Source organism: Sphaerodactylus townsendi, linkage group LG06 (genome assembly GCF_021028975.2).
Source record: "Sphaerodactylus townsendi isolate TG3544 linkage group LG06, MPM_Stown_v2.3, whole genome shotgun sequence".
Lineage (NCBI taxonomy): Eukaryota > Metazoa > Chordata > Lepidosauria > Squamata > Sphaerodactylidae > Sphaerodactylus > Sphaerodactylus townsendi.
The window spans coordinates 92,498,518-92,523,123 of NC_059430.1; the positions used below are offsets into that span (position 1 = coordinate 92,498,518).

At 42.5% G+C, this 24,606-nt stretch overlaps 1 protein-coding gene across 1 annotated transcript in view; it reads right to left on the minus strand.

Annotated features, from left to right (window-relative positions):
* ITPR2 (inositol 1,4,5-trisphosphate receptor type 2) overlaps positions 1-24,606 on the minus strand; it is a 228,853-nt gene that overhangs the window by 167,124 nt on the left and 37,123 nt on the right. The window contains 6 exon segments of the mRNA XM_048500683.1: positions 1,552-1,703; positions 5,111-5,155; positions 18,561-18,656; positions 18,801-18,947; positions 22,714-22,797; positions 24,262-24,360. Of these exon segments, the coding sequence (XP_048356640.1) occupies positions 1,552-1,703; positions 5,111-5,155; positions 18,561-18,656; positions 18,801-18,947; positions 22,714-22,797; positions 24,262-24,360 (623 nt within the window).

Below are 24,606 nucleotides of genomic sequence, written 5' to 3' on the forward strand. Positions count from 1 at the left end.
GCTCTCTCCAAAACATGCAGGAGTCTGATTAACAGGATTCTTCCCCATCAACTAGAGGACAGATCGCAAAAATTATGTCTATCACATATACAGGCTTCCATGAGGGGGCACAAATCCCACACCACCAGGGCTTGTTCTTGCTTCTGCCAGACATTCACATACCTGAACCTGGCCAAATGGCCTCAAGTTGCCATGCAATGGTGTGGACAATTACTGCACATCTAGAGCAAGATGGGCACCCCATGCATCAAGAGCCCACAAATTCTGGCTGTAGCTGGTAGCCCTCCATTATTTCTTCGAACCAGCAAGAATCTGCTTTCTCACTTCCTGCCCTGCAGAGCATCAAACTGAACACAATAAAGGACTTATCTCGAAATGCTAAATCCAGTGCAGGGTGAGACGTAGAAGGGCAGTTAATGCTTTCTTGCACATCAGGCAAAGATGAGACTATTTAGGCAAAGACTATAATAGTGCTATGAGATGTGTAGTAAACATGCCAATATTACTGCACCAAAAAGTTCTTCAATGATACAGTGTATTTTAGGTTTGCCAACCTCCAGGTGGAGCCCAGAATTCTCCTGAAATTACCGCTAATCTCCAGGGAACAATGATCAGTTGCCCTGGAGGAAATTTTAGTATATTTATTTATGGAAGCATTTATTAGCCACCTTTCTTCCTTATGGAGCTCAAGGTAGATTACAGCATGAATTGACAGCTCTAGAGGGTGGACTGTATGGCATCAGATCCCTCCTAAGCTTCCGCTACCTTGCCAAATTTCACCCTCACCAGAACTGTACCTCCCAAATCTCCAGAAATTTCCCAAATCTGGAGTTGGCAACCCTAGTACTGTTAGAACAGTGGTTCTCAACCTTCCTAATGCCACGACCCTTTAATACAGTTCCTCATGTTGTGGTGACCCTCAACCCTAACATTTATCCATTTTACAGATGGAGAACACTGATGCAGAGAATCTTAGGCGACCCCTGTGAAAGGGTCATTCGACCCCCAAAGGGGTCCGGACCCCCAGGTTGAGAACCACTGTGTTAGAAGAACACAGGATACCGGGTAGCTTGGGCTGGTGCAACCTGGGACTTGCCTTAAGACTGGGATAGTCATTAATCATCTCCTTGCTAAATTACAGGGCTTTTCTCTATTGAGAAGTCCTTGTTCTTAAAAACAAGTTGGAGGGAATTGATATGGATAAAAGGACTTGAAAGCCAGTCATCTTCACCTGAAACTTCCTGTTTCCCAACTTGATCCAATCTCTCAGCTAATGATCAAGCCAGTACATTCCTTGAGACATGGCATTCTGAAATCCTGTTTACGAATGTCATAATTATTTCACAGCCAACTGCCAATACCAGCATCATGTTTTATACATCTCTTGTTTGCTTGTCAGCAATCTTGACTTTTTATCACTTGCATGAGGGGAGGCTTTTGTTGTTCCTTTATTTTCTGGTACGGGCCCTGTTGAAGTAATCCTATACACAAATCCATATACCTGTACACAGATACACTTCTGGGCAGAGTGTTTCATGTCTGCATTAGTACCTGGGAACCAAGCAGTCAGCTCGCTGAAGGGTAGTTGCATCCAGTTCAAAAAGAGAGGCAATATCATTTCCGTGTGGCACAGACACCAAAGTGTACATAATTTTCTCCCCTGCCTGCCGTTTCTTCTTTGAAGTAAGAAGTTCACCATCTACCTGCTGATGAGGAACAAGAGTTATACACTTTATACTGCATCTTATTATAAGTTCCACAGTTTGGCTGGGTTTTGCACAAATTACCACCATGGAATTTTAGCCTTTGCGTGGTGTATGAAACACAGAAGGAACAATTTAGTTCAGAGCTGTAGGGAGACAAGCATCTGCTACAAACAGATCAAAGGCCAACTGTGCACATTATTCCTCAATGTAAATGATATGAAAAACCAGCTAGATATTCTTTCATGGCTGTTGTTCTTTCTATGCAGCAAGAGTGCCAAAAAGAACAAAAACAAGTGGAAGACAAGATATTTAAAAGAACAAAACAAGTGGCAAGAGGTTCTTTCCTTTCTTCACCCCAAGGGCCTTCTAGATGGCAACAAAGACTCTGGCAGAATTCTTGCTTTGTCTCTTTCAATCCTACACTGTAGTTTGCTGAGAGACAGACTATGTACAACCAGCTGCCTCTTATAAAATTTTCAACACAGGTGGATTTCACTCAGAGTCCTCTGGGAAGAACACGGTCTTCACATTAGACTTTGGAGAATGCACACTACACCTAGATTTCAGGACCAACTGACATATTAACAATTATGTGGTACAGTCTTGCTTGGACTGTGACATTTCAGATTGCAGGGGAGGGACTAAGCTCTACTCCACCATACAGAAAAACAGCATGTTAGGAAGAAAGATTCTAACTTAGCCTTTTCCCTTACTTGTCCCTTTGCTATATGTAGAGATTTGTTTTTACCTGAAGCATTGCAAATGCAGTTGTCATCCGCCACTCACACACACAGAAAATTGTAGTGGTACCATCCAAGAAAGGATGAACAGAGGGTTTCTCTGCATGTACAGACTGGCCCATGATATAGCACAAAAAGTACACTAGACCTTACAGACCCATTCCTTTAAAATGCAAACTTGGTAAATTCCCTAGACAAACTGACTTACAGTGCAATCCTTGAGAGCTGGCATCCACTGAAAAAGGTGATGTTAATATCTTTTCCCTACATCAGTAGAAAAGAGCTAGAGCCCAGGAACACCTTAAAGACTAAAAAATTTCTGGCAGGGTATGAGATTCCATGAATATGAGCTTTCATGAGTCACCACTCACTTCTTCAGATACCATCTGAAGATACTATCTGAAGAAGTGAGATGTGACTCATGGAAATTCATACCCTATCAGAATTTCTTTTAATCTCTAAGGTGTCACAGGGTTCTTGATCTTTTCCACTGCTATGCACAGACTAACAAAACTACATCTCATGATCTTTTTCCCTACATGAATGCATGAATCTAATGTGTTCACTGCAGCTGAAATTAAGTTTATTAAAGAGTTGAAATTCCAGGAATCTCTGTTCAACTGAGAATAATTGAGTGTCTCAGTGTTCCAATTACTTCTGCAGGTGCTTACAAAACATGCAGGGATGAGAAAGGTCAGGGCCACAGGTTAGCTCTGTCAAGTCTGCACAAGCAGCAAGCAGAGCAAATTAAAGGGCAGTCTCACATTTCAATGCTACTGGAATGTAGCAGAAAGCACAGCAGTCCACCTGCAACACCTATCTGAGCTGACTCATTTGTGAGTCTTCATATTTTTGTGAGTCATAGTATTTTTAGTAGAAATATCAAATTGCACATTAGATTCAAAGGAGAATGAGGAAAAGGGGGGATTTTTGCAACAAGACATATACCTTCCCCAAGCTGACGCAGGCAGCTGTGTCTCAACAGAATCCAATTCAAATACATCAGGAACAATGTGGTTATGTTCACATGGGCATCTGTTCTCTTCCACAAACACCTCTTACATGATTGGAATATTTATGTATGTATGCACAAATATACACATATGTTGCTGCTCTACACACTGGGGATGATTTTTAATTTTTGCTTCTCTGACTTTATCACCAAGTCTCTTCCCAAGTGAGCCCTAAACACCCACAGCAACTCCACCTCTGGCATTATACAGGCTGAATTGTTAATTAAGACTGTGAACTTGGCAAGGACTGCAGAATGCTAAGGTGCCAGAAAGAGAGATCCCCAGAACCTTAAGGTTTTCAATGGACAGATCTGATCCATCATTCTGTGCTATCGTGAGTACACTGCTGATGCATGCACAGCTGCCACAGGCCTGGCAAAACCAGTCATGGCTTTGAGGTAAAGGGCATAGGCCCTGCTTCTCCTGGCAATGTGTAGCAGCAGCAGCAGCAGAAGAAGAAGAAGAAGAAGAAGAAGAAGAAGAAGAAGAAGAAGAAGAAGAAGAAGAAGAAGAAGAAGAAGAAGAAGAAGAAGAAGAAGAAGAAGAAGAAGAAGAAGAAGAAGAAGAAGAAGAAGAAGAAGAAGAAGAAGAAGAAGAAGAAGAAGAAGAAGAAGAAGAAGAAGAAGAAGAAGAAGAAGAAGAAGAAGAAGATGATGATGATGATGAGGAGGAGGAGGAGGAGGAGGAGGAGGAGGAGGAGACGATGAAGACTTTGGATTTATATCGCCCTTTCTCTCCTGTAAGGAGACTCAAAGGGGCTTACAATCTCCTTTCCCTTTCTCCCTATAGGGTCTTGTGCTACTGTTCTGTCCATTCAAAAGACCTTCCAGCTAGGGCTGGGGAAGCACATGCAGTAGCTTCAGGGCAAGGGCCTCCAACGCCTGCTCATGACTGAAATTTGCCAGGCTCAGTTGCTCTCATGAAGCATTGGAGGCTAACTTGGTGCAGCAGACAGAGGAATGGCGGAGTATCATTCTCTACTTCTAGGCTCAGTGTTATCAAAAAACTTCCAATATTTTGCAAACTTATCTTCCCTTCAGTGCTCACATTTCTCAGCCAGCTTTTCTTTCACTAAAACATTATTTACAGCCAGCATTCAAGTGCTCTACATGATGGCCACCACGGTTATTTAATTTAAAGCACTTCTTCATTGAGGGTCGATACACCAAGTGACTAACATCACTGAAAAAAAATCCCATACAAAATACTAAACCGCTGCAATCATGCAGTGTAGACCTGTAGAACTCCTCTAGATGATCAGGTGCCCATTGGGTTTTGGCCCATGAGAGGCAGTTCCACAGGTCTGGAACCTATCTAAATAACACTCTATGCAAATTTTGGTGAGAAATTAAAACACTTCTTTTAATTTGTCTTTTTGTAAATAGTAAACATGATAATTTTTTAAAATGTTTGTATTTGATAACTCTTTTATTGCAAGCTGCTCTGGGTGACTTGGCAAGAATAGCCATTGACGTATTTTGAAACAAACAAAATGCTAAAGAACTCCTACTACTGTAACAGAAAAATAATTGCTCAGATTTATTATTTCATGTGTTTCAAGAGCCCAATTGTCTCCCTCCCTCCCCCCTCCCCCCAGATTGGTCTAACTATGCAAGGAAGTAGTCCACATTACATTTAAAGAAGTACTTACCACAGCCTTTACCTCATTAGTACCATCTGGATAGTGAGGATTTAACTGCAAAAAGAAGAAAATTCATTAAAAATTACAGTACAACACTTTTTCTTTTAAAGCAGAGTTTAGACTGAAGAGTGTCCAAATGTCATACTTACTATTCCAAATGCACTCGATTTCTGAGTGCTCACATAACACTCACAGTCTATAAGATGCTGCTCCTAAAGGTTGGAAAAACATTTGGGGCTACATTTAATGTGTTTCAGGAGTTTCTCCCTCCTACTATCCTACATGAGCGTGCACACATATCTTTTGATTTTGAAACCCGCTCCAACACATGATAACTAACGGATGACCTTGGGCTAGGTTTGGTCAATATTTATTTATTTACTTATTTACTTACTTACTTACTTAAGCTTTTATACCGCCCCATCCCCGAGGGGCTCTGGGAAGTGTACAACTTAGGAATAACAATGTAAGATAACTAAAACATTTTAAAAGCAGCGATAAAACCATAAACTATTTCTAATAGATATACCATAAACCCAATAAAGTAGATGGCGTTCAACAGTCTAATTTTAAAAGCTCCCTCCCCTCCTGTAAAAGGGGAGGGGTGGCGTCCAGCATTCTGATCATAAGTTCCCTCCCCCCCCCCAAAAGGGAGGAATGGCGAGTCTCATTAGTGGTCCCTGGCCCCTCAGCGATGCGGCTGGCCTCCACACGGGCCAGGGCCTTTACGGCTCTGGCCCCGGCCTGGTGGAACGCTCTTCCTCCAACTGTCCGGGCCCTGCAAAATTCGGTAAAATTCAGATTCGGATTTATTCAGGCATGAAATAATCTGTATGCCTGAATAAGACAAATAACATATTTGGATATACCCAAATATTCGGGTATACCTGAAAAATTTGGGTCCAACTGATTTTTTTGTACTTATTGGTGGTTTTTGTGTTTGTGCCTGCAGGGGGCACATTTTTAAAGCTAGCGGCACCAAAACTTCAGGGTCTCATCAGGAGACTCTCCTAATGATACCAACCATATTTGGTGAAGTTTAGTTCTGGGAATCCAAAGTTATGGACCCCCAAAGGGGGTGCCCCATCCCCCATTGTTTTCAATGGGAGCTAAGAGGAGATGGGGACTCCTTTGAGGGTCCATAACTTTGGACCCCCTGAGCCAAATCCACCAAACTTGGGTGGTATCATCAGAACAGTCTCCGGATGAGACCTGGCTTTAAAAATGCGCTCCAGACAGGCACCCCAAGAAATTGCCCAAGATTCTCTGATCTGCAGTGCCTTGGCACCATTGTACCCAATGGGGAATTTCTGTGAAGGCTGCACATTTTTGAAGATAGAGGCACCAGACTTTTAAGGTGGCTCCAGGAGGTCCTCCTGATGATAGCATCCAGGCCTGGTGAATTTTGCTTCTTGGGGTTCAATTTTATGGGACCCCTAAAGGTTTATTGTGTTTCCCCACTCCTACACATGAATCCTGCTGGCTGAGTTCTCCCAGAACTCTCTCATCCTACCCCCACCACCGCCCCAGAAGCAAAGTTCACCAAGTCTGGATGCTATTACCAGGAGGGCCTCCTAGAGCCACCTTGAAAGTCTGATGCATCTATCTTCAAAAATGTGCAGCCTGCTTATACTCTCAGAAATTCCCCCCTGGCTACAATGGAGCCAAGGCACTGCAGAGAAGAATCTGGGCAAATATCTTGGGGTGCCTGTCAGGGACTCATTTTTAAAGCTACTGGCACCAAACCTTAATGGTCTCATCTGGAGACTGCCCTGATGATACCACCCAGGTTTGGTGAGGTTTGGCTCAGGGGGGCCAGAGTTATGGACCCTCTAAGGGGTAGCCCCCCTCTCCTGTTAGCTCCCATTGGAAACAATGGGGGATGGGGCACCCACTTTGGGGGTCCATAACATTGGACCCCCTAAACAAAACTTCACCAAACTTGGAAGACATCATCAGGACAGTCTTCAGATGATACCCTAAAAGTGTGGTGCTGCTATCTTTAAAACTGTGTCCCCTGTAGGCTGGAACATGAAAAAACACCAAAAAATACTCCCCAAAGCCCGACTGCCTTGCATTCGGATTCACAAATATTCGGGCAGGACATATTCAGGCCTAATTTGGCCCAAATATGCCCAAATGCACCCAGATTCAGGCCAAAACCGGGATTCGGTGCACCCGAATCTCCAAGCCTACCTAGGGATAGTCACAGTTCTTCAGAACTACCTCAGCCCCACCTACCTCACAAGGTGTCTTTTGTGGAGAGAGGAAGGGGAAGGAGTTTATAAGTCACCTTAAGTCTTCTTACAGGGTATAAATCCAAACTCTTCTTCTTAGTTGGTACATCTGGCCAGATGCACATTATGCCTGTCCTTAAGGAACTATGCTGGCTCCCAATTTGCTCCTGGGCACAATTCAAGGTGTTGTCATTGATGTACAAAGCTTTAAGTGGCTTGGGCCCAGCCTACTTGAAGGAGCACCTGTGCCATATGTACTTTCTTGGGCACCAAGATCACAGAGGAAACATGCACCTGCCCCCCCCCACCGAGGTGCAGGGGACAGGGGCAGCACCTCTATAGCTGCTGGTCTTGGGCTGGGGGGTATTTTAATGTGATTTTTATTGCTGTTTTAATTGTTATATTTTATTCATTATGTTTTTGTTGTGGTTTTATTGTTTTTGTAACCTTTGTAAACCACCTAGAGATGCTAGTATGAGGCAGGGTATAAATATCATCAATAAATTAGTTAGATGTAGTTCGCCTGTGTACATTTAATTTAATAGGATAAGTGAAGTCAGTTCTGTTTAGGTAGAAGCTAACCAGTCACCTTGAATTAAGGGGAAAGGAGAAATATAAATATTGTAATGAATATAAATACAAAATTTGAGAAAGAATTCAGGAAAATCAGGCAGTGGCTTATTCTTCTCTCCTGCGTTTTATAAGCATTCCTCCAAGTATAATGGTGCTAATGGTGACCTTATTGGACTTTTTTTTTTTTGGAAAACATTCAATCTGAGTGGCATGATATACCTGGCAGCTTTTCATCAGCATTAATTGCCAGAAACATTACTTGTTTATCATTTGTTTACTTCATCATAGTTTCTACCCAGTGGGGTCCCAAAGTGGCTTACAAAACTATTCCCTTCTCTGTTTTATCTTCACAAAGATACTAAGAATGTCCGCTGGTAATGCTGAGGCGGGGGCTGCCTGTGAATCTTGCTAGCCGAATCAATGCCCCTCCCCGGATTATTAAGATTTTCCCCCTCCTTCCTGCCTATACACAAGAAGCCTTTGGACCCACAGTTCTTGAAGAAGCTTCAAAAGTACAAACTGGTCTCCCAATGAAAAATCCTACTTTAAATACACAAGGAGACATTCCATATTATAGGCTGGGGTAACCCCTCACTATGGGGGAATGCTGCTGCTTCTGTTCCTATTTCTCAATGGCTACAGAAAAATCTCATGAAATCTGGACATTCCATAGAGGTATATGTCATAGATATATGGTGGGAAAGTTTCCATAAATATTCTCCAAGAGTACCCACAATTTAGCCTCAGTTTTTTTCTTTGTGGTAACAAGGTTACAAACTTGGGCCATCATAACTTCCTGGGTCTCTAGGTCCCATTAAGTGTACGCATACACACATACACCATGCTTTAGCCTTAACCACAGATTTAACAAGATCCTCTGAAACTTAAATCTGTGTATTAACTAATGGTTAAGACTGCACATTCATCATGCTGGCAGAAGATCCACAAGTGCAAAATGTGTCTCTGTCATATTCCACCAGCTCCAAGCCCCACATATATCCTGTGAACAAAACCAGGAAGGAAGATCACATTTTCTCATGAAGGCAGCGCACATACAAATACGAACATGCATAGCTGAGGTTTCTCTTGATAATTCAGGAGACATTCCCCACCCCATTCAGCATCTCTTCAGGTCTTCACAGTTTTTTAAACACACTATTTGTAAATTCCCCAACATGCTTAATCACTTATCTACGGGAACTCAATGGAATAATAAGCATGTTGTTAAGCAGACACCAAAAGGGTCTCTTTGTGTTTCATCTCCATCAGTCATTCTGTATAAATCATGTATTTTGCAGAAAACAATTTAGCTATCTCTCTCATTGGGTTCTAAATGTAACCATCTCCTATAAAAATGGAACCAGGACTGCACATCTGGCAAAGGACACTGGAATGGGCACTCTACCTTTGAGACTTTTTTCAAAAGGAGAGATTCATTGAGTTCGCTTCTCCCTGCCATCTGAACTGCTACAACCCAGGTTTGAACCCCTCATTAGCTCTCTGCAAGAAAAAGGCCTCAGAGCTTCCAAACCAGCATCTGCTTAGGTTTCCAAGTCTCTGGACTCACAGGGGAAATATTGGCTTAACTGTGATTCTGACACTGTGAGTGGCCTGAAGGAAGCCCATCTCCTGCCCAAAGAAAATTCCCTGCCTCCTTCCTTAATCAAAGGGTTACATCTCCATTACTATAAATTCCATTGAAGTACAACTATTGTGACCAGTCTTGAATCCTTTTGAGTTGTACACAGGAATATCATAAACTATATTTATGGCATCCACAGAATTCATTACCTATATCTGATGACCTGGGATTCTAGCTCACAAGTGTTTAGACTACAATAAATCCACTAGTCTTTTACAAGCCCCAAGGCTTACCTCATCTTGGATCACAGTTTCCCATAAAGTGACACAAGGTACATCAAAAATATTATCACAGTTGAATCTTAATTTAAGTTTTACCTGTAAGGACAGACAAGCTTCAGCTGTTTGTCCCAGGAAAGCATATTTGCACAGGCCAGTTTTTACTCACTAAATATTTTATTAGCTGGCTTAATAACAAGAGTCAATGTGGAAGCACTTTGGGACAGAAAGAATCCCATGAAAACTCTTCCTTGGTGTTTGGGGCTCAGCCATGAAGACATTGCACTCAATCAAAAAGGCCATAGAATTGAACAGAAAAAATGCACTTCCAAGCCTTTCATCTTCATTACACAGCCTTTATTTGTTGTTAATAGCACACTGATTAGCTTTCAGTACCCTCAGAGGACTCTAATTCATATTCAAATTTGTCAGAGTTATTCAGAGGCCTATTCAGAGGCTACCATGTTAACCCACTGAGTGCATGTTCATCACATCCGTCTTGAGATTTAGCTTACCCAAAACTTTGAAAATTGATGTCCTAACAGTGAGATGTAGCCCAGGAAACTTCCTGTTCCAGTTTCACCTCAACTGAACTCACTAGGTGACATTAAGTAAGCCATAATTCCTCTGTCTACCTGCTACACCATATAAAAGTAATAATGATGAAATCCCTACAGGGTTATTGTAATGTTCTTGAAGTGCTTCAAGTTCTTTCAGAGTGCTATGTTAAGAATTTACTTAGAAGGATGTAAGTTTGCTAAAATAGGCCCTCCCCATGAGGGATGGGCTGAAGACAGGCCAGTTGGTTGATAACTAGACAATTACTGGTGGGCCACCAAGTGCAGGCTCATTGCTAGGGTGATTGGATTTGATGGACCAAGATCTAATCCAGCCAGGGGCTTCTTACGTTGTTATTTTCTTAAGTAAGACTGTGTGTTCAGAATCATTTAACAGATCATTTCTGCCTGAATTGTGGTCCACAGAGGATTCGTGGGGCGAGAGAAGACCACAGAACTTAGAAGTTAGTTTACTCCTCTGGAGGGCATCTTAACACCAATTTTATGCTAATAATGAGCTGATCATTGCCATTCAAAATGTCTGGTAACAGCTGAAATCTCACTCTGAATTAAAAGAAGCAATTTGAATCACCAATTGAATGTAATATAAGTGATATTTCTCAAGTTTAAAAACAAAACTCAGTGAAAGACTTCTGACTATCATTAATATAATAAACCTTCATTTGAAACACAGTTTAAAACAGAGTTAAAATCCCAGGTGATTTTAAAAGCCTAGTCAGAAGGTAACCTCAGATGATATCTACCTCAAGGCCAATATAGTCAATATGGTGTAGCAGTTACAGTATCAGACTAAAATCTGAAAGACCAAGTTCAAATCCCCCTTTTGCCAGGTGATCTCAGGCCTGTCAATACACACCAAACATAGATGTTGTTTTGACCCATTTTGGGTCTCTATTGGGGATTAAAGGAAGGGTATAAACTGAGTAAGGAAGTGCTGCCCCATGGTAAAAACTGAACAAGGAAAGGAATAGAAGGGATAGGGGAAGAGACGGTATGAGTTTCTGAGGTACTACCAAACTAGGGTTGACGCAAGATGTTGCATCTGTACCAGGCTACAAATGGCAAATCTATGATAACATACAATGCAACATTGACATGGCTGTTGTTGGAAACTAAGGAGTTAAACTTGTTATATTTTTAACTGAATTTTGTTCATGTTTTATGACGTTATTATTGTTACAATATTTTTTTGTTCCAAAACTATCTTTAACAATTTTTGCAAGGTGCAACAAGTACATAAAAACAGAATGATAGATGATATGTTCTGGTCTTTAGCCTCTTGGGGGCCCCTCCTCCCTTCCCCCCTCCCTCTATTACTCTTCCCAAAAAACTGAAAATAAACAATCAACTTCCTTGTTTACACTGGAATTCCAGCTGCATGCCTGCTACTTGCTTTGATCACACAGCCCAACAGATATAAATTTATCTGGTTTCTGGGCTAACTTTTAACAAAGCTGTTTTTCTCCCCTAATGTTGGCTTAACCTAACTGATCATCTGGAGGCAAACAAATTGAATTTCAATGCTGCAATAAAACTAAATAAAAAACAGTGGTTTTCCTACAATGGCGGCCTCAACTGTACTCTCGTGTGTGTGTGTGTGTGTGTGTGTGTGTGAGAGAGAGAGAGAGAGGGGGGGGAGAGGGAGAGGGAGAGGGGGAGAGAGAGAGAGGGAGGGAGAGAGAGGGAGAGAGAGAGAGAGAGAGAGAGAGAGAGAGAGAGAGAATATATATACACATACACACAACTCCAGAGCTTGGTATTTTAAACACTGAGCATGCACTGCCACCTTGTGGAGTGGTTTTCCTTCTCCCACAAGCAAAACAGCCATAATTTAATAAGTTCTTTAGGAATGCCTATGCAAACTTTGAAGCTGTTGATAGAATAGAAAGGTAGACATCTCATAACTATATGGAAAAAAGTGCAAAGTTAAGCACTTACACTACAGTCCCAGGTCTTCCTATGTGGCAGTGAACTCCAAATTCACCCAATGATATTCACTTCTAAGTAGGCATACATAGAATCAGGCATAGTATTGCCATGGTTCAAGTGTGGCCTAGAAATGTCCAAGAATTACAGCTTTGCCAGGTTACAGAGAAAAAAACTACTTTGAATGGACAAATCTCAAACTGGGAGGCCTATCAGACCCGCGAGCCAGTTGAGGCAATTTTCCATACCTGGTCAGTCCAGGCACACACCCACGGTCCAGATCTGCCCATCCCGCTCCCAATCTGGCATGGTGATCCACATACACCCCACCCCAAGCTAATCTGGGCTGGACAGCAGACTTGTCAGCTGAGGCAGTCATTCCCCCTGCCCCCAGTGCTGATCTAGGCTGGTGAGAATACTATGGGTTCACAGTCAAGGCAGCAACCTCCCCCAAGGACCTAGCCCAACCCAGCCACATTTATTTCATATCCAGCCCTCGTAACAAATGACATGCCTGCTCAAACGGATTTCGCAACCTAGAGTTGACAACCCTAATTTGGCCCTTTACAATGTAAAATGATCACAGCATGCACTGTGGCATCTCAAGAGTCCCAGATCCCATATAAAAATATGCCCAATGACAGAAGAACAACCTCCAAAGTAATTGCATGTGCACTTCAGTAAGAGACAATAGCAACTTCAACTCTGGGTCATGTATGTTTTAGCTGAGTGCCATCAGTAAAGCCAGCATCCAGTTCAAAGAGGTTCTTATCTCAGTGATTACAGCAATCAAAAGGTTAGCTTTGCCATGAGAAAGGCCCAGCTGCACAGATACCAGCCTGGAGCATCTGATGTGCTGGTCGGACCAAACACACAGCTAGGTGGCCATGGAGACAGTCCTGGAAACACTCTCAAATGGGAATTGAGAATACATGCAAAAAACATTGAAAGTGGAATGGATTGTACACTGTGCTACAAAAACACAAACATAAATTGTGCAAAAATTAACATGTTGATTATTTTGCATAACTTGTTTTGCTTCTGCTAGTCATGACAGAAGACGAAAGGCTGCACAAGGTACCAAAATTCTTCATCGTAATCTTATTCAGCTGCCTCACTCACAGGACCTTTAACTGAGATTGCCTATAAGCGTTCAAACCTACCCCCTTCCCTAAGAACTGAAAACTTGGGCAAACACCCCATCACCACCACTGAAAGTAGTGGTCAAAACACTGAATTCTCTTCCTTCCCCTTATCTTGGGATGGAAAAGTTCTAAACCTCTGAGTAAAGGTGTTTCTAGGTGAAGTGGAAGAGGGTTTGCCTAGTGAAAAGCAGTCCTCAGAACAGTGAATGTACACAGGAATGTTCTGGCAACGCAACACAGAAAACTTCAGTGTTCACCATTTTGGAGTAAGGTTGCAAATAACTTTGAGCAAGTTTCACTTCTTTAGGAAGATGACTGCTTCTAGAGCCATGACTAGAACTCCCTAAGATTCCCCAGATTCTAGGAACCTGCTAGAAAAGATGGACTACCAATGTCATGAACCAATCCCTGGACCCTGAGGACTCTGATGTATAGCCTGAACACACTGTAGAACCAGAGCTGGCACCTCACGAGGAAATGCAGACAGCAGGGCCAGCTCCAAACCCTTCCTTGTAAGCCAAGGCAGAGTCTGATTCCATGCAGCTGGGACAGCCATCAGGAATCTCAGAAGAACCAAGTAAGGAGCTACTGTAGCTGCACAAAGGAGACAAAGGCAGAAGCTACCGTTACAGAGTTAAAGGTATGGCGGAGAGCTCTGCAAAATGGAGCCATCTGCATCTAAGGAGGACTGTGTCCTTGAAGAATCCTAGCCTCATTAGTTAGAATCTCCTGCATAAATCTCCTGTCTTGGGCTTGGCTCTGCCTGGGTGTAACGAGTGTACTTCTTGATAAGCTCCACATGCCTGGGGTAACCTCTGGCTTTCAGCCTGCCTGCCTAATCTCCTGCCTGTGCCTTGACTCTGGACTGCCTTGACTCTTGACTGTTTTGGACTACACTTTTGCCTGCCACCTGCCCTGACTCTGGCCTGTGTTGACTAAGCCTTGCTTGCTGTCCGCCTGGCCTCTGATCTGTCTGGCCACCCCCTAGCAAGCACATGCCAGAAGCTCATGTTTCTGGCTCACATTTTCCTTCTGGTAAGAGGTTTCCGCTCAAAATCATTTGGCACAGCCTAAACCAGTTGTGCTCCATAAACATTTCACTACTGGCATCTAGTAGAATAGCTATTTGTTTAAAACATCCTTTGAGTCCTGTGAGAGAATCAGGTACTACGATTTCAAGGTCACTCACCTGAATTTTACTACCAACACACTGTAGAAGGGAAGCCTTGGAATGCTTAAGCAAGGAAAGTCATTCATGGAGAACTTCTTCCAGGTTCTAGAGGAGAACTTCTTCCAGGTTCTAGAGGCATCCATCATCTCTCCCTACCAAGACACCCAGGAGACCAGAAACCTACAAGATTTGCTACTGGGTCCAAATCTATGTCAGATGTCCCGCTAATTACATTCACTGAATCTGTATAAGGTACAGGCCATATGCCTACCAGAAGTTCAAATGTTTTTGGTGGGGGGTTTTTTGTCATAGAGTCACAGCTGACTTATGGCAACCTCATAGGGTTTTCAAAGAAAGTGACATTCAGAGGTAGTTTGCCATTGCCTGTTTCTACATCACAACCCTAGTATTCCTTGGAGGTCTCCCATTCAAATACTAACCAGGGGCAGGACTGAGAGTATATAACTGGCCCAAGGTCACCCAGCAAGCTTCCATGATCAAGTAGGGATTTGAACATGGGATTCCCAGGTCCTAGTCCAACGTTTTAACTACTACACCACATTGACTGGAATGTCTATACAGTCATTTAAAAAAAACAAAAAAACACTTCACTGGATGATGCTGTACTAGTCATTTTCTCAAACTAATCTCTCTCTTAAGACTGTTGTGTCAATAAAATTGTGTGTATGCTGTTGCAACTTGGAGGAAGGCTAGGTTTAAAAAACAACTACATGCTTAAGTAGGGTTGGCTCCAAGGTAAGCCAGCTGCAACTCTTGGGCATCAAACAGTCAATCAAATGACAAATGGGATAACTAGAAGTGAGGCAGGAGAACCAATGGATTCATTGATTACTGTACATGGGTTCCAGAAAAGACCATGAGCGGATATATTCCAAGGGAATCATCTGCATAGGGCAGGGACGAATCGCATGTAATTATTCCTCCGGAAAAACCTGTATTTCTAGCCTACTTGATGGTCCTACATACCGATGATTATTTATAACAAGGACAAAGGCACAAATCCTTTTTTGTTTGTTTGTTTTAAAAGGAAGGAAGTGGGAATGATCAGTATTAAAAATAATTCTATTCCCATAATCTCTCTATATAAAAAGCTAACCATCGTTTGTTGGTGACTCCCTAATGCCAAAACGGCTGGACGGATAGCCCCCAAATTTTCACAGGACATCCCTCCCTGTTGCGGGCAGGTAATCAAACCTTCAAATCACCGAAAGTCCATACCTGGCTGTGTTTAACTGTCACCCTTAGAATGTTCGTGCAGCCTGTCTGTCTGTGGCCTGAGGGCTTGGTATGAGGGCTTAGAATGTTCATGCAGATGGGCAGAGATGAGCAGTGAAAACAGTAAATAGGTAATACTGGTAGGTAATACAAGTGGAAGTGAAACACATACACACTTTGCCATGTGAGACGTCAGGTGGGGTTCCCCCCCCACACACACACACGCAGGTAACTTTCACTCTCTGTGCCTCACCCACTATTACCACACAACACACATACTCTCATACACATCCAGCTCATCCTCACACACCTCACTCTTCCCTCCCTCACATCCAACCACTACTTACCCACTTCCTCACCCATATTCGCCACAGCTCTCTTTTACTAAAAGCAAGCTGGAGTTTGACTTTTTCTTCTAAGAAAATCTGCGGGGTGGGGGCGAACCAACACTACTGGCTCCGCTTCTTTCGCACATGGCCCTTTAAAAACCAGGGAGCTGGCCTCGATCTGAGCACCTCACCACCCTGCCTCTGCTGCCTGACTGGGATAGCCTCCTTGCCCCAGTTCTTCCTTACCCAAGCCAGGACTGTGTGTGTCAACCAGCCTCATGGACAGCGGGATTCGCACTCTAGACAGTTCCGTTGTGGAATGGAGAGGGTTACTGTATACTAAAAACCAGGACAGCACCATATAATAATGTGAATTGAAAAGGGATAGAGGGATTCCATTTGACCACCCCAGAAGAAGAAGAAGAGGAAGAGGAAGAAGAGGAGGAGGAGTTTGGATTTATATCCCCCCTTTCTCTCCTGTAGGAGACTCAAAGGGGCTTACAACCTCCTTGCCCTTCACCCCTCACAACAAACACCCTGTGAGGTAGGTGGGGCTGAGAGAGCTCCAAAAATCTGTGACTATCCCAAGGTCACACAGCTGGTATGTGTGGAAGTGCACAGGCTAATCTGAATTCCCCAGATAAGCCTCCGCAACTCAAGCTGAAGAGCTGGGAATCAAACCCACTTCCTCCAGATAAGAGTGCACCTGCACTTAGCCACTCTGCCACTGCTGCTCCCAAAAGGCTATGCGGGGGATCATTGGACCTGCATGGACATCTGTGTGGGTTGCAGACTGTGATGAGAAGGACAATTGCCACAGCAACGCATGGCCGGGCCCTGCTAGTGAAGAATAAAAAAGTAACAGATTTATCTCAGAACCCATCAGAGCACTCATCTTAAACTTATGCTCAAGAGCAGAATTTTAAATCCTATTAAGACGTTTGACCAACTCACAGTGCCAGAGAAGTCTGAAAAAGTACCCCTGGCACTCTAAACAAAGGTAGGAGGAGAGCCAACAGAGAGTCTCTATAATACACTTTGCAGAGAGGAAACGACTTTTGCATTTGTTAGTTCTGCAAGGCCTAGTAGTACAAAGGAGAAAAAGGCTGGCAAGGTAAGCCATGTTAAAGGGTCTGACCAAAACAGGACAAACCATTCGTTCTTCCATGCAGTCAAGATGGCCCACATAAAAAGTCTTATTGAAAGATAAAGCAGGTGTTGCTAGAAACAGGGAAAAAAATCTGACGTGGGAGACTCATGTCAACCCAACCGGCAAACTCCGGGTCTCTTTCAAAGAGAACTGGAGTCCAACTTTTAAAAAGAAAAACAACAGATTCCATATTCCAAACCCGTTCAAGCTGTTCCTGCAGTGGTTTGTTCTTCATGTTTTACTGCAGATATCCTTATTAGAACAGCTCCAACAAAACAAACAGTGGCTGTGTGTGTGACGTTACTGATAATCCACACCACAGCCTAATCTTTCTGAGATGAAAGAGCACAGATAAGCAGTCACTTTGCTTTGTCTGAATGATTTACAGTCTAGCTGCAACACATAAGAAACCTTCATGCTTGGTCTTTTAGAAATCTCATGTTCTTAATACTGTTCTCACATTTCTAATAGCGACCAAACAAACCAAGGGGGGAGGGGCAGGAAGGGTCATCCAGGGCTAGGGAATATATTTCTGCAAACCTAGAGCAATATTAAAAGTTAAAAGGATAAAGTCACCAGAGGTTACCCTCCCTCCTCAGTAGCCAGAGACAACTGTTCTTGCAGACACATTGCAAAAAATGCACAAGACGGCAAGAGGGAAAAAAGTCAGGGAACACAACTATTCCAGCTTCTCAGCCAAAGAGTCTTTTCATATTGGGTATAATCAAAAGCCCCATCCAAAAAGCAGGATCTTCTTAAATCAGCAGCCCACTCTCTGCAGACCCATATTCAGCAGTAGCGTAGCAGATGACTACTTCATGCTCCTCATACTCAAAAACAGGCATCTTTCTTCCACTATGACTGCAAAAACAGTGCTATTCTGTTCCTTAGGCCAGCCTGGCTCCTAGTCATTCATATCTCTCCACATCTCAGAATCGGATGTTGAGGTCCAGAGTGGGGGGAGGGGGAGGAAGCCATAATAGCTGTAATATGAGAATTTTAACACAGGCTAGTCCAAGTTGCACATTAAGCCCAGTATATTCACATACATGCACTAAGGAACAATCACTAATATTTAGCTGTCATGACCAAATCAAAAATAATATGGTTACCCTCTACCTAAAGCAGACAACCTTGTGTACAAAATCTCATGCAATTTGACTTCCAACATATGCTACTCTCCTGGGGTACAAACTGGCTACAGTCAAATCCAGCAGAGCATTTTTAGTGTATTCAGTAGATAGCAGTTCTCACCTCTGCAGCCAAATAGTTTCCGGTCGCCAGATGTTTAAATCTGAAAAGGCTGTTCCATTGTCCTGCACCTCCACGACATGGATCATGGTGCACCACCTACAGGAAAGAAAGTCCACAGATAGCATTACAGTCACATAAAATAAGATAATTGTAAGATGGTGACACTTCTTCATCACCTCCCTAGGGAGTTAAGTATTATGAGGTCTCTCAAGTTGGGAAATCATCAGAGGCCCCACCAACCTCAATTTCCCATAGGGCCTTAGAACTCGTTGCAGAAGTGGCCGACTGACGTAGCGTGGTCCGAAGAAAAATGTGCTGTTTCTTCTGATACTCATCACAGGTAAGAAACTTCTCCTGTTCAGCATGGAACAATCGGACCACATCCCCCTGGATAAACAAAAGTGAAGTTTTATCAGTGCCATTATAGCTTTTGTTCTGCCTGAGTCAACCCTCTATGCATTTTTTGGAACCAGAAGAGTTTGGAGATAATCCTGAACCTCAAATGTGGCCATTCTCTTTGTTATAGGGGTGCGTGCGTGCGTGCGTGCGTGCGTGCGTGCGTGCGTGCGTGCGTGCGTGCGTGTTTTTACTCTCACCTCCCTAATACAAAGAGAAAGATGGGTGGAAATACCAGTTTGCAAAGAAATTATAATTCTTCATATGCTAGTGCAATCTCTCTCATGTAAGACCAAAAGACACTAAAATTTCAAGAAGAGAAACAATCATGAGGTTGAGTTCTCTTTTAATTTCTACCCACACTTACATAATTTCCATCTCCTCAAAATAGTCATGATCATCTGTCAAAATTAAACCTGACCCAATCAATGCAGAAGACAGTCAATGGTTAATTGTACACAAGAAATCAGTTTTGAACCTGAAGTTAAATAAATATCAGGCCCAAATATCAAGCTGAACACTATAAACTTTTGCTAGAATTTAACCTCTTCATAAACTCATTAAAAGTGGACTTAGCAACCACCAAACATCTGATCCTCAGAATGAAGATCCATATGGCTAGCAGTAACAACAGGATTTCTGTGGGAGGCCTCTTGCCCAATGTCATTTCCGCTGTCTGTGCCCAGATAATTCAGTGGCTAGGGTACTGGTTTAAATCCAGGCTCTGCCTTACGTTTTACTGCCAGCTGGCACATTCCTGACCAAATCTCTCCCTCCTACACCCCCAAATAAAATGCACAAATGTTGGAAATGCTGGAAGAAATCTGTGGACTATCTTCAAATGAGGTGATTATATCCAGTTGTCTTCAGTTTTAAGTCAGACATTCAATTTCATTTAGAATTCTGACATGTATATTGTCACCTAAAAACCCTGGAACAGTGTAAAGAGGATATCATACAAAATGTTATTTGCAATTTCAGATATCTAACAATTGCCAAAAATGATGATAGCCAAAAACTGTCCTATTTCTAAATCTTTTTCTATTACAGAAGCAATCCAAAACAATAAGCCTGACAAATCACAAAGAAACCTAAATTGACTGAATATTTGGAAGATAGGAAAAAATTGAAAAGCAATTTTTGGTATAATTTAGGAATGTTAGACTATTTGGGAAATTGACACTTAGTCTGCAAGTTGGTGTTTACAATTGGCTTTCTCTGGTTTTAAATTGTTGAAATCTGAGATGTTTATATTCTGTCTCCTTCAGTGTAATTCATAAAAAAAATTAAAGTGTTGCCAAAGTTGATACAACTATTTGGTCTATCAGATCCAGCCATTTTTCATTACCATAAATGTGGGTGAGGGGGTTGCCATCACATCACAGCTTTGTTATAGAGACACCATGAGTTTTCAAGGAAAGAGACATTCACAGTTGGTTTGTCATTGCCTGTCTTGTTCTGTGTCATGCCTCTGTCACATTTTGGAAATATTTCATCAAATACTAGCCAGAATCAGGGCTGTGAGTATGTGTATGGCCCAAGGTCACCTCCATGACACAGCAGGGATTCACGCCTGGGTTTCCCAGACCCTAGTCAGACACTTTAACCACTATACCTCACTGGCTTTCTAAGGCCATTTATGCACTTGTCTCCTTCACATTGAGTGTACTTTCCCTTTGGGTTGGACTCTCAATTACGCACACAGTTCCCCCTCTTCAGAACTCACTGTGCTTTCAGATCGGAGAATTTCTATGGTTTCCAAAAGCTGTCAAAGTGTGACTTTTCCTCTCCCTTCGCAGGGAAAACTAAAGGAATCCGCATGTATTTCTCACTCTTCCCTGCCTTTCCCCAGCCACACAACAGCAGTTTCTTCCACTTTTCTGCTGGGCACTTCAGAAGGATAAAAAAGACTAGGGTTTTCCCCACTTGAAATTGACATAAAACTTACATCTTCTAGAGAATTAATGCTGGACCAAAGATGAACACCAAAAAAAAAGTGACAGGCAACCTCCTCAGATGGAGGTGGCACAGAAAGGACAAGGAAGCGGGGGACAGCCAAAATGGCAGATCAGCTTGGCTAAGGATACTTCACATCAGTGGAATATCTGTCTAAACAAAAAACCATCAGCAAGACCCACTGCAACACAAACAGCTGCAGGGTAAATAGTACATGCATAAATGGCCAAATATCTATATGATCCAGCATCATATTCTGAAAGCATGAAACTATATTTTACTGAATCAGACCACTAATCCATCAAAGCCAGTTCCATTCAAACTGGCAGCTGCTCTTCAGGCAGAGATCTTTCGCATCACCTACTGCCAGATCCTTTCATAGGCGTCAAACTCGCGGCCCTCCAGATGTTATGGACTACAGTTCCCATCATCTCCTGCCAGCATCATGTTGGGAACTGTAGTCCATAACATCTGGAGGGGCACAAATTTGACACCTGTGCTTTAAGTGGAGGTGGCAGGGATTGAATTTGGGACTATCTGTATGCCAAACAGACATTCTACCACTGAGCCACTAATCTAAATCCAAAATGTAGACACTCTTCTCTTTATAGCTGAGAGAGAGGGAGACAACAATATTCAACTCTGAATACAGGAAGAAAAACAGGGGGAAACCCCCACCTGACAAAGAAGAACAAATCCCAGGATTCTTGCACATAATGTAGCAGCAGCAGGAAATGTGGGGAATGACTCATAACTATAGTAGTGAGTTGGGAAGGGAGAGAAGATCTGAGATTGCAAATGCCTTAGCAGACCAGGTACTCGGGAGTAGCAGCAGAAGGCCATTGCTTTCACATCCTGACGTGAGCACCCAAAGGCATCTGGTGGGCCACTGCGAGTAGCAGAGTGAGGACTAGATGGACTCTGGTCTGATCCAACAGGCTCTTTCTTATGTTCTTAGAAGCTGGCAAGAAGCAGGTTGGGAAAGGAAAGTGGAATTTCTTCTCACAGGTACCCTCTTTAGTCTTTTGAGGCAACTCTTACATGGGAGAGATCACAAATTATGTATCTGTGAAATTGGCTAAATGGAATAAATATGGCTGGTCCATTTTGTCATTATAGAATTATTTTTGCAATGCATGCAAATGTGCAAAATACACTATTTAGCATTTTGGGGTTTTATACCCAAATTAGGGTTTTTTTTAAAGGAACCAGGAATTTTACAGGAATCAAAGTTGGATGTTCCAAAGCTCTAAATAGTAGTCATGACTGGCCCCATTAGATGGTACATCTTGTCCATAGAAGGATCATTATTTAATTATTTCAATGCAGTACTTAAATTTTATTTATTTATGCCATTTATAGTCTGCCTTTCTCACGAAAGCTCACAGATCACAAAACACTAGACAATTTAAAAGAACAGGAATGGACAATTGAAAAATAAATACAATGGAGGTTTGGATTGCAAAAATCTGCAAATGAGCAGAAAATATGAAAACAGAGCTGAACCAAGCAAAAAGTATAGTAACATTACATGTTACACACTGTAGTACTTATATAGAAAGGTGATACTTACAGCAGGACAGTATATACAAGACCTCATAGAACAGATCACAGTCATTATTTCTTTGCTAAAACTTATTTCTGAAAATATTTCATCACAGTATAGTCTTCTTACATAAAGCCCTCCTGAAAAATTCAGTTTTGCACAGTTTGAGGAAAGCCAGGAAAAAAAGTAGGAAACTTCCTGACTTCATCAGTTCCACAAGATGCTCAGTTTTATTTTATTTTCATTCATACTCACCCCTTTAAGCACATCCTCTCTGTAGCAACTGTATTTCATAAATAAGGTTATTTTCCAGCTGGTGTTACAATTAACAGCATTCACCTGCATCCAAATACACACATAGAATTGTAGGGTTCATTGTGTAAGATGCACACCTATAATCCTACAGTCTGCCTGGGACTTGGCTTGCTGACATTTAGTACAACATCTATTGTTGCTAATTAAAAGACAATGGGAGACTAACTAGTCAAATTCATGGAGAGGAAATCTATCAGACAGGTAACCTGAACCTCCATGTTCCAAAGTTGGATACCAGACAATGGAAACAAACAAAAGAGGAAAGGCCATGATTTTATCCCATTCGTCAACTTCAAACAGAGACATGTAGTTGGTGACTGCTCATAACAGACCAGCTTTATTGTTGTGTTCTTAGAGTTCCAGCTGGTGGATTCCCCCAAGACTCGTCTTGTGCCAGAGGAAGTTGACTGTGACCTTTTGTGATAGAATGCAGGGTTGGAGAAATCTGTACCAATGAATCAGTTCCCTTGGTTCCCAAAATACCAAAAATTTGGTGCATTTTGGACAGCAGTACAATAACTGCACTTTAGCAGAAAGAACAGGGGTGGCAGGAAGAGAAATGCAGCAGCAGGGGATAAGCTGTGGTGCCTAATGATGCTTTCCATGCCACTCCCAGATACTGGGTCCCCAGTCAGTTTTCAATTAAAGTTTTCCCTGGAATAGAAAGATCTTGCAGTGCAGAACTAGGCACTAAGGTCTGGAGCTGCTGTCAAAAATGGCATCCCTGTGCCAAGTCTTCATCTGGTTCTCAACACTATTTCATATATTTGGCTATCTCCACCCTGGGCAAGGGAATGAACACAGTGCAGGATGAATTGGGCCCAACAGTGAATAGGCAGCCAGTTCAGATGGAAAAAGGGAGAGATTTGATCTCTATAATTAACGCCAGTCAGTAATCCAGCCTGCACTGCGAACTAACAGAACCATCTTCAAAAGGAGCCCTGCCTAGAACATATAGCAATCGTCTAGCCAGGATGGAGTCATATTGCAGTCGTCTAGCCAGGATGCAGATATCAAGTAATGGCCTAAGTGATATTACACATTGTGCAGATGGAGGGGGAGACTCCTGACATGAAAGTGTTGTTTTCTGAGACAGCCTTTTATCATGCCCAATTCTGCTTTCAGAGCAGCATTTCAACTGGCTTTCTACACACAAACTGTACATGCTGTAAACTAGAGTGCATAGAGGGAAGCAGGCCCAAACACACTGGCCACAACTCCCCAACCCACAGCACAGGATCAGGAGTACAGTATCTTCGTGCCTAGGAAGCATACATGCCTATGTGGAATCCCCATGATCAGGTTTTTCAAATATTCCTAGTCATAGGGATATCTATGTGCCTAGATGCTGCTCTCACAAGCCACAGATCACATGCCTGCATCGATTGTGTATTTCGTATAATCCTGATCTCAAGACCTACTCCAGTGAGAAGCTCTTATTTGCTCCATTCGTGTTTTGTCAGCCACATAAATTCTTGGCAGACTCACCTCTTTGCATCCAGGGTTGTCCAGGAGTTCAATGTTGCTGGCATGAAGAGGTTGCCCTGCGTTGACAGGCATGAGGACCACTTTGTCTCCAACAACAATCTAGAAAATCAAAGCAGACATCAGTTCAATGCAACCATTATATTTCATTTCACAGTGGCCCCTTCCGCACATGCAGAATAATGCACTGCCAATCCACTTTCAATGCACTTTGCAGTTGGATTTTACTGCACGGAATAGCAAAATCCACTTGCAAACAATTGTGAAAGTGAATTGAAAGTGCATTATTCTGCATGTGCAGAAGGGGCCCGTGAGGTTATTTTTAGTGTTGCTGTTTTTAAGGAATCT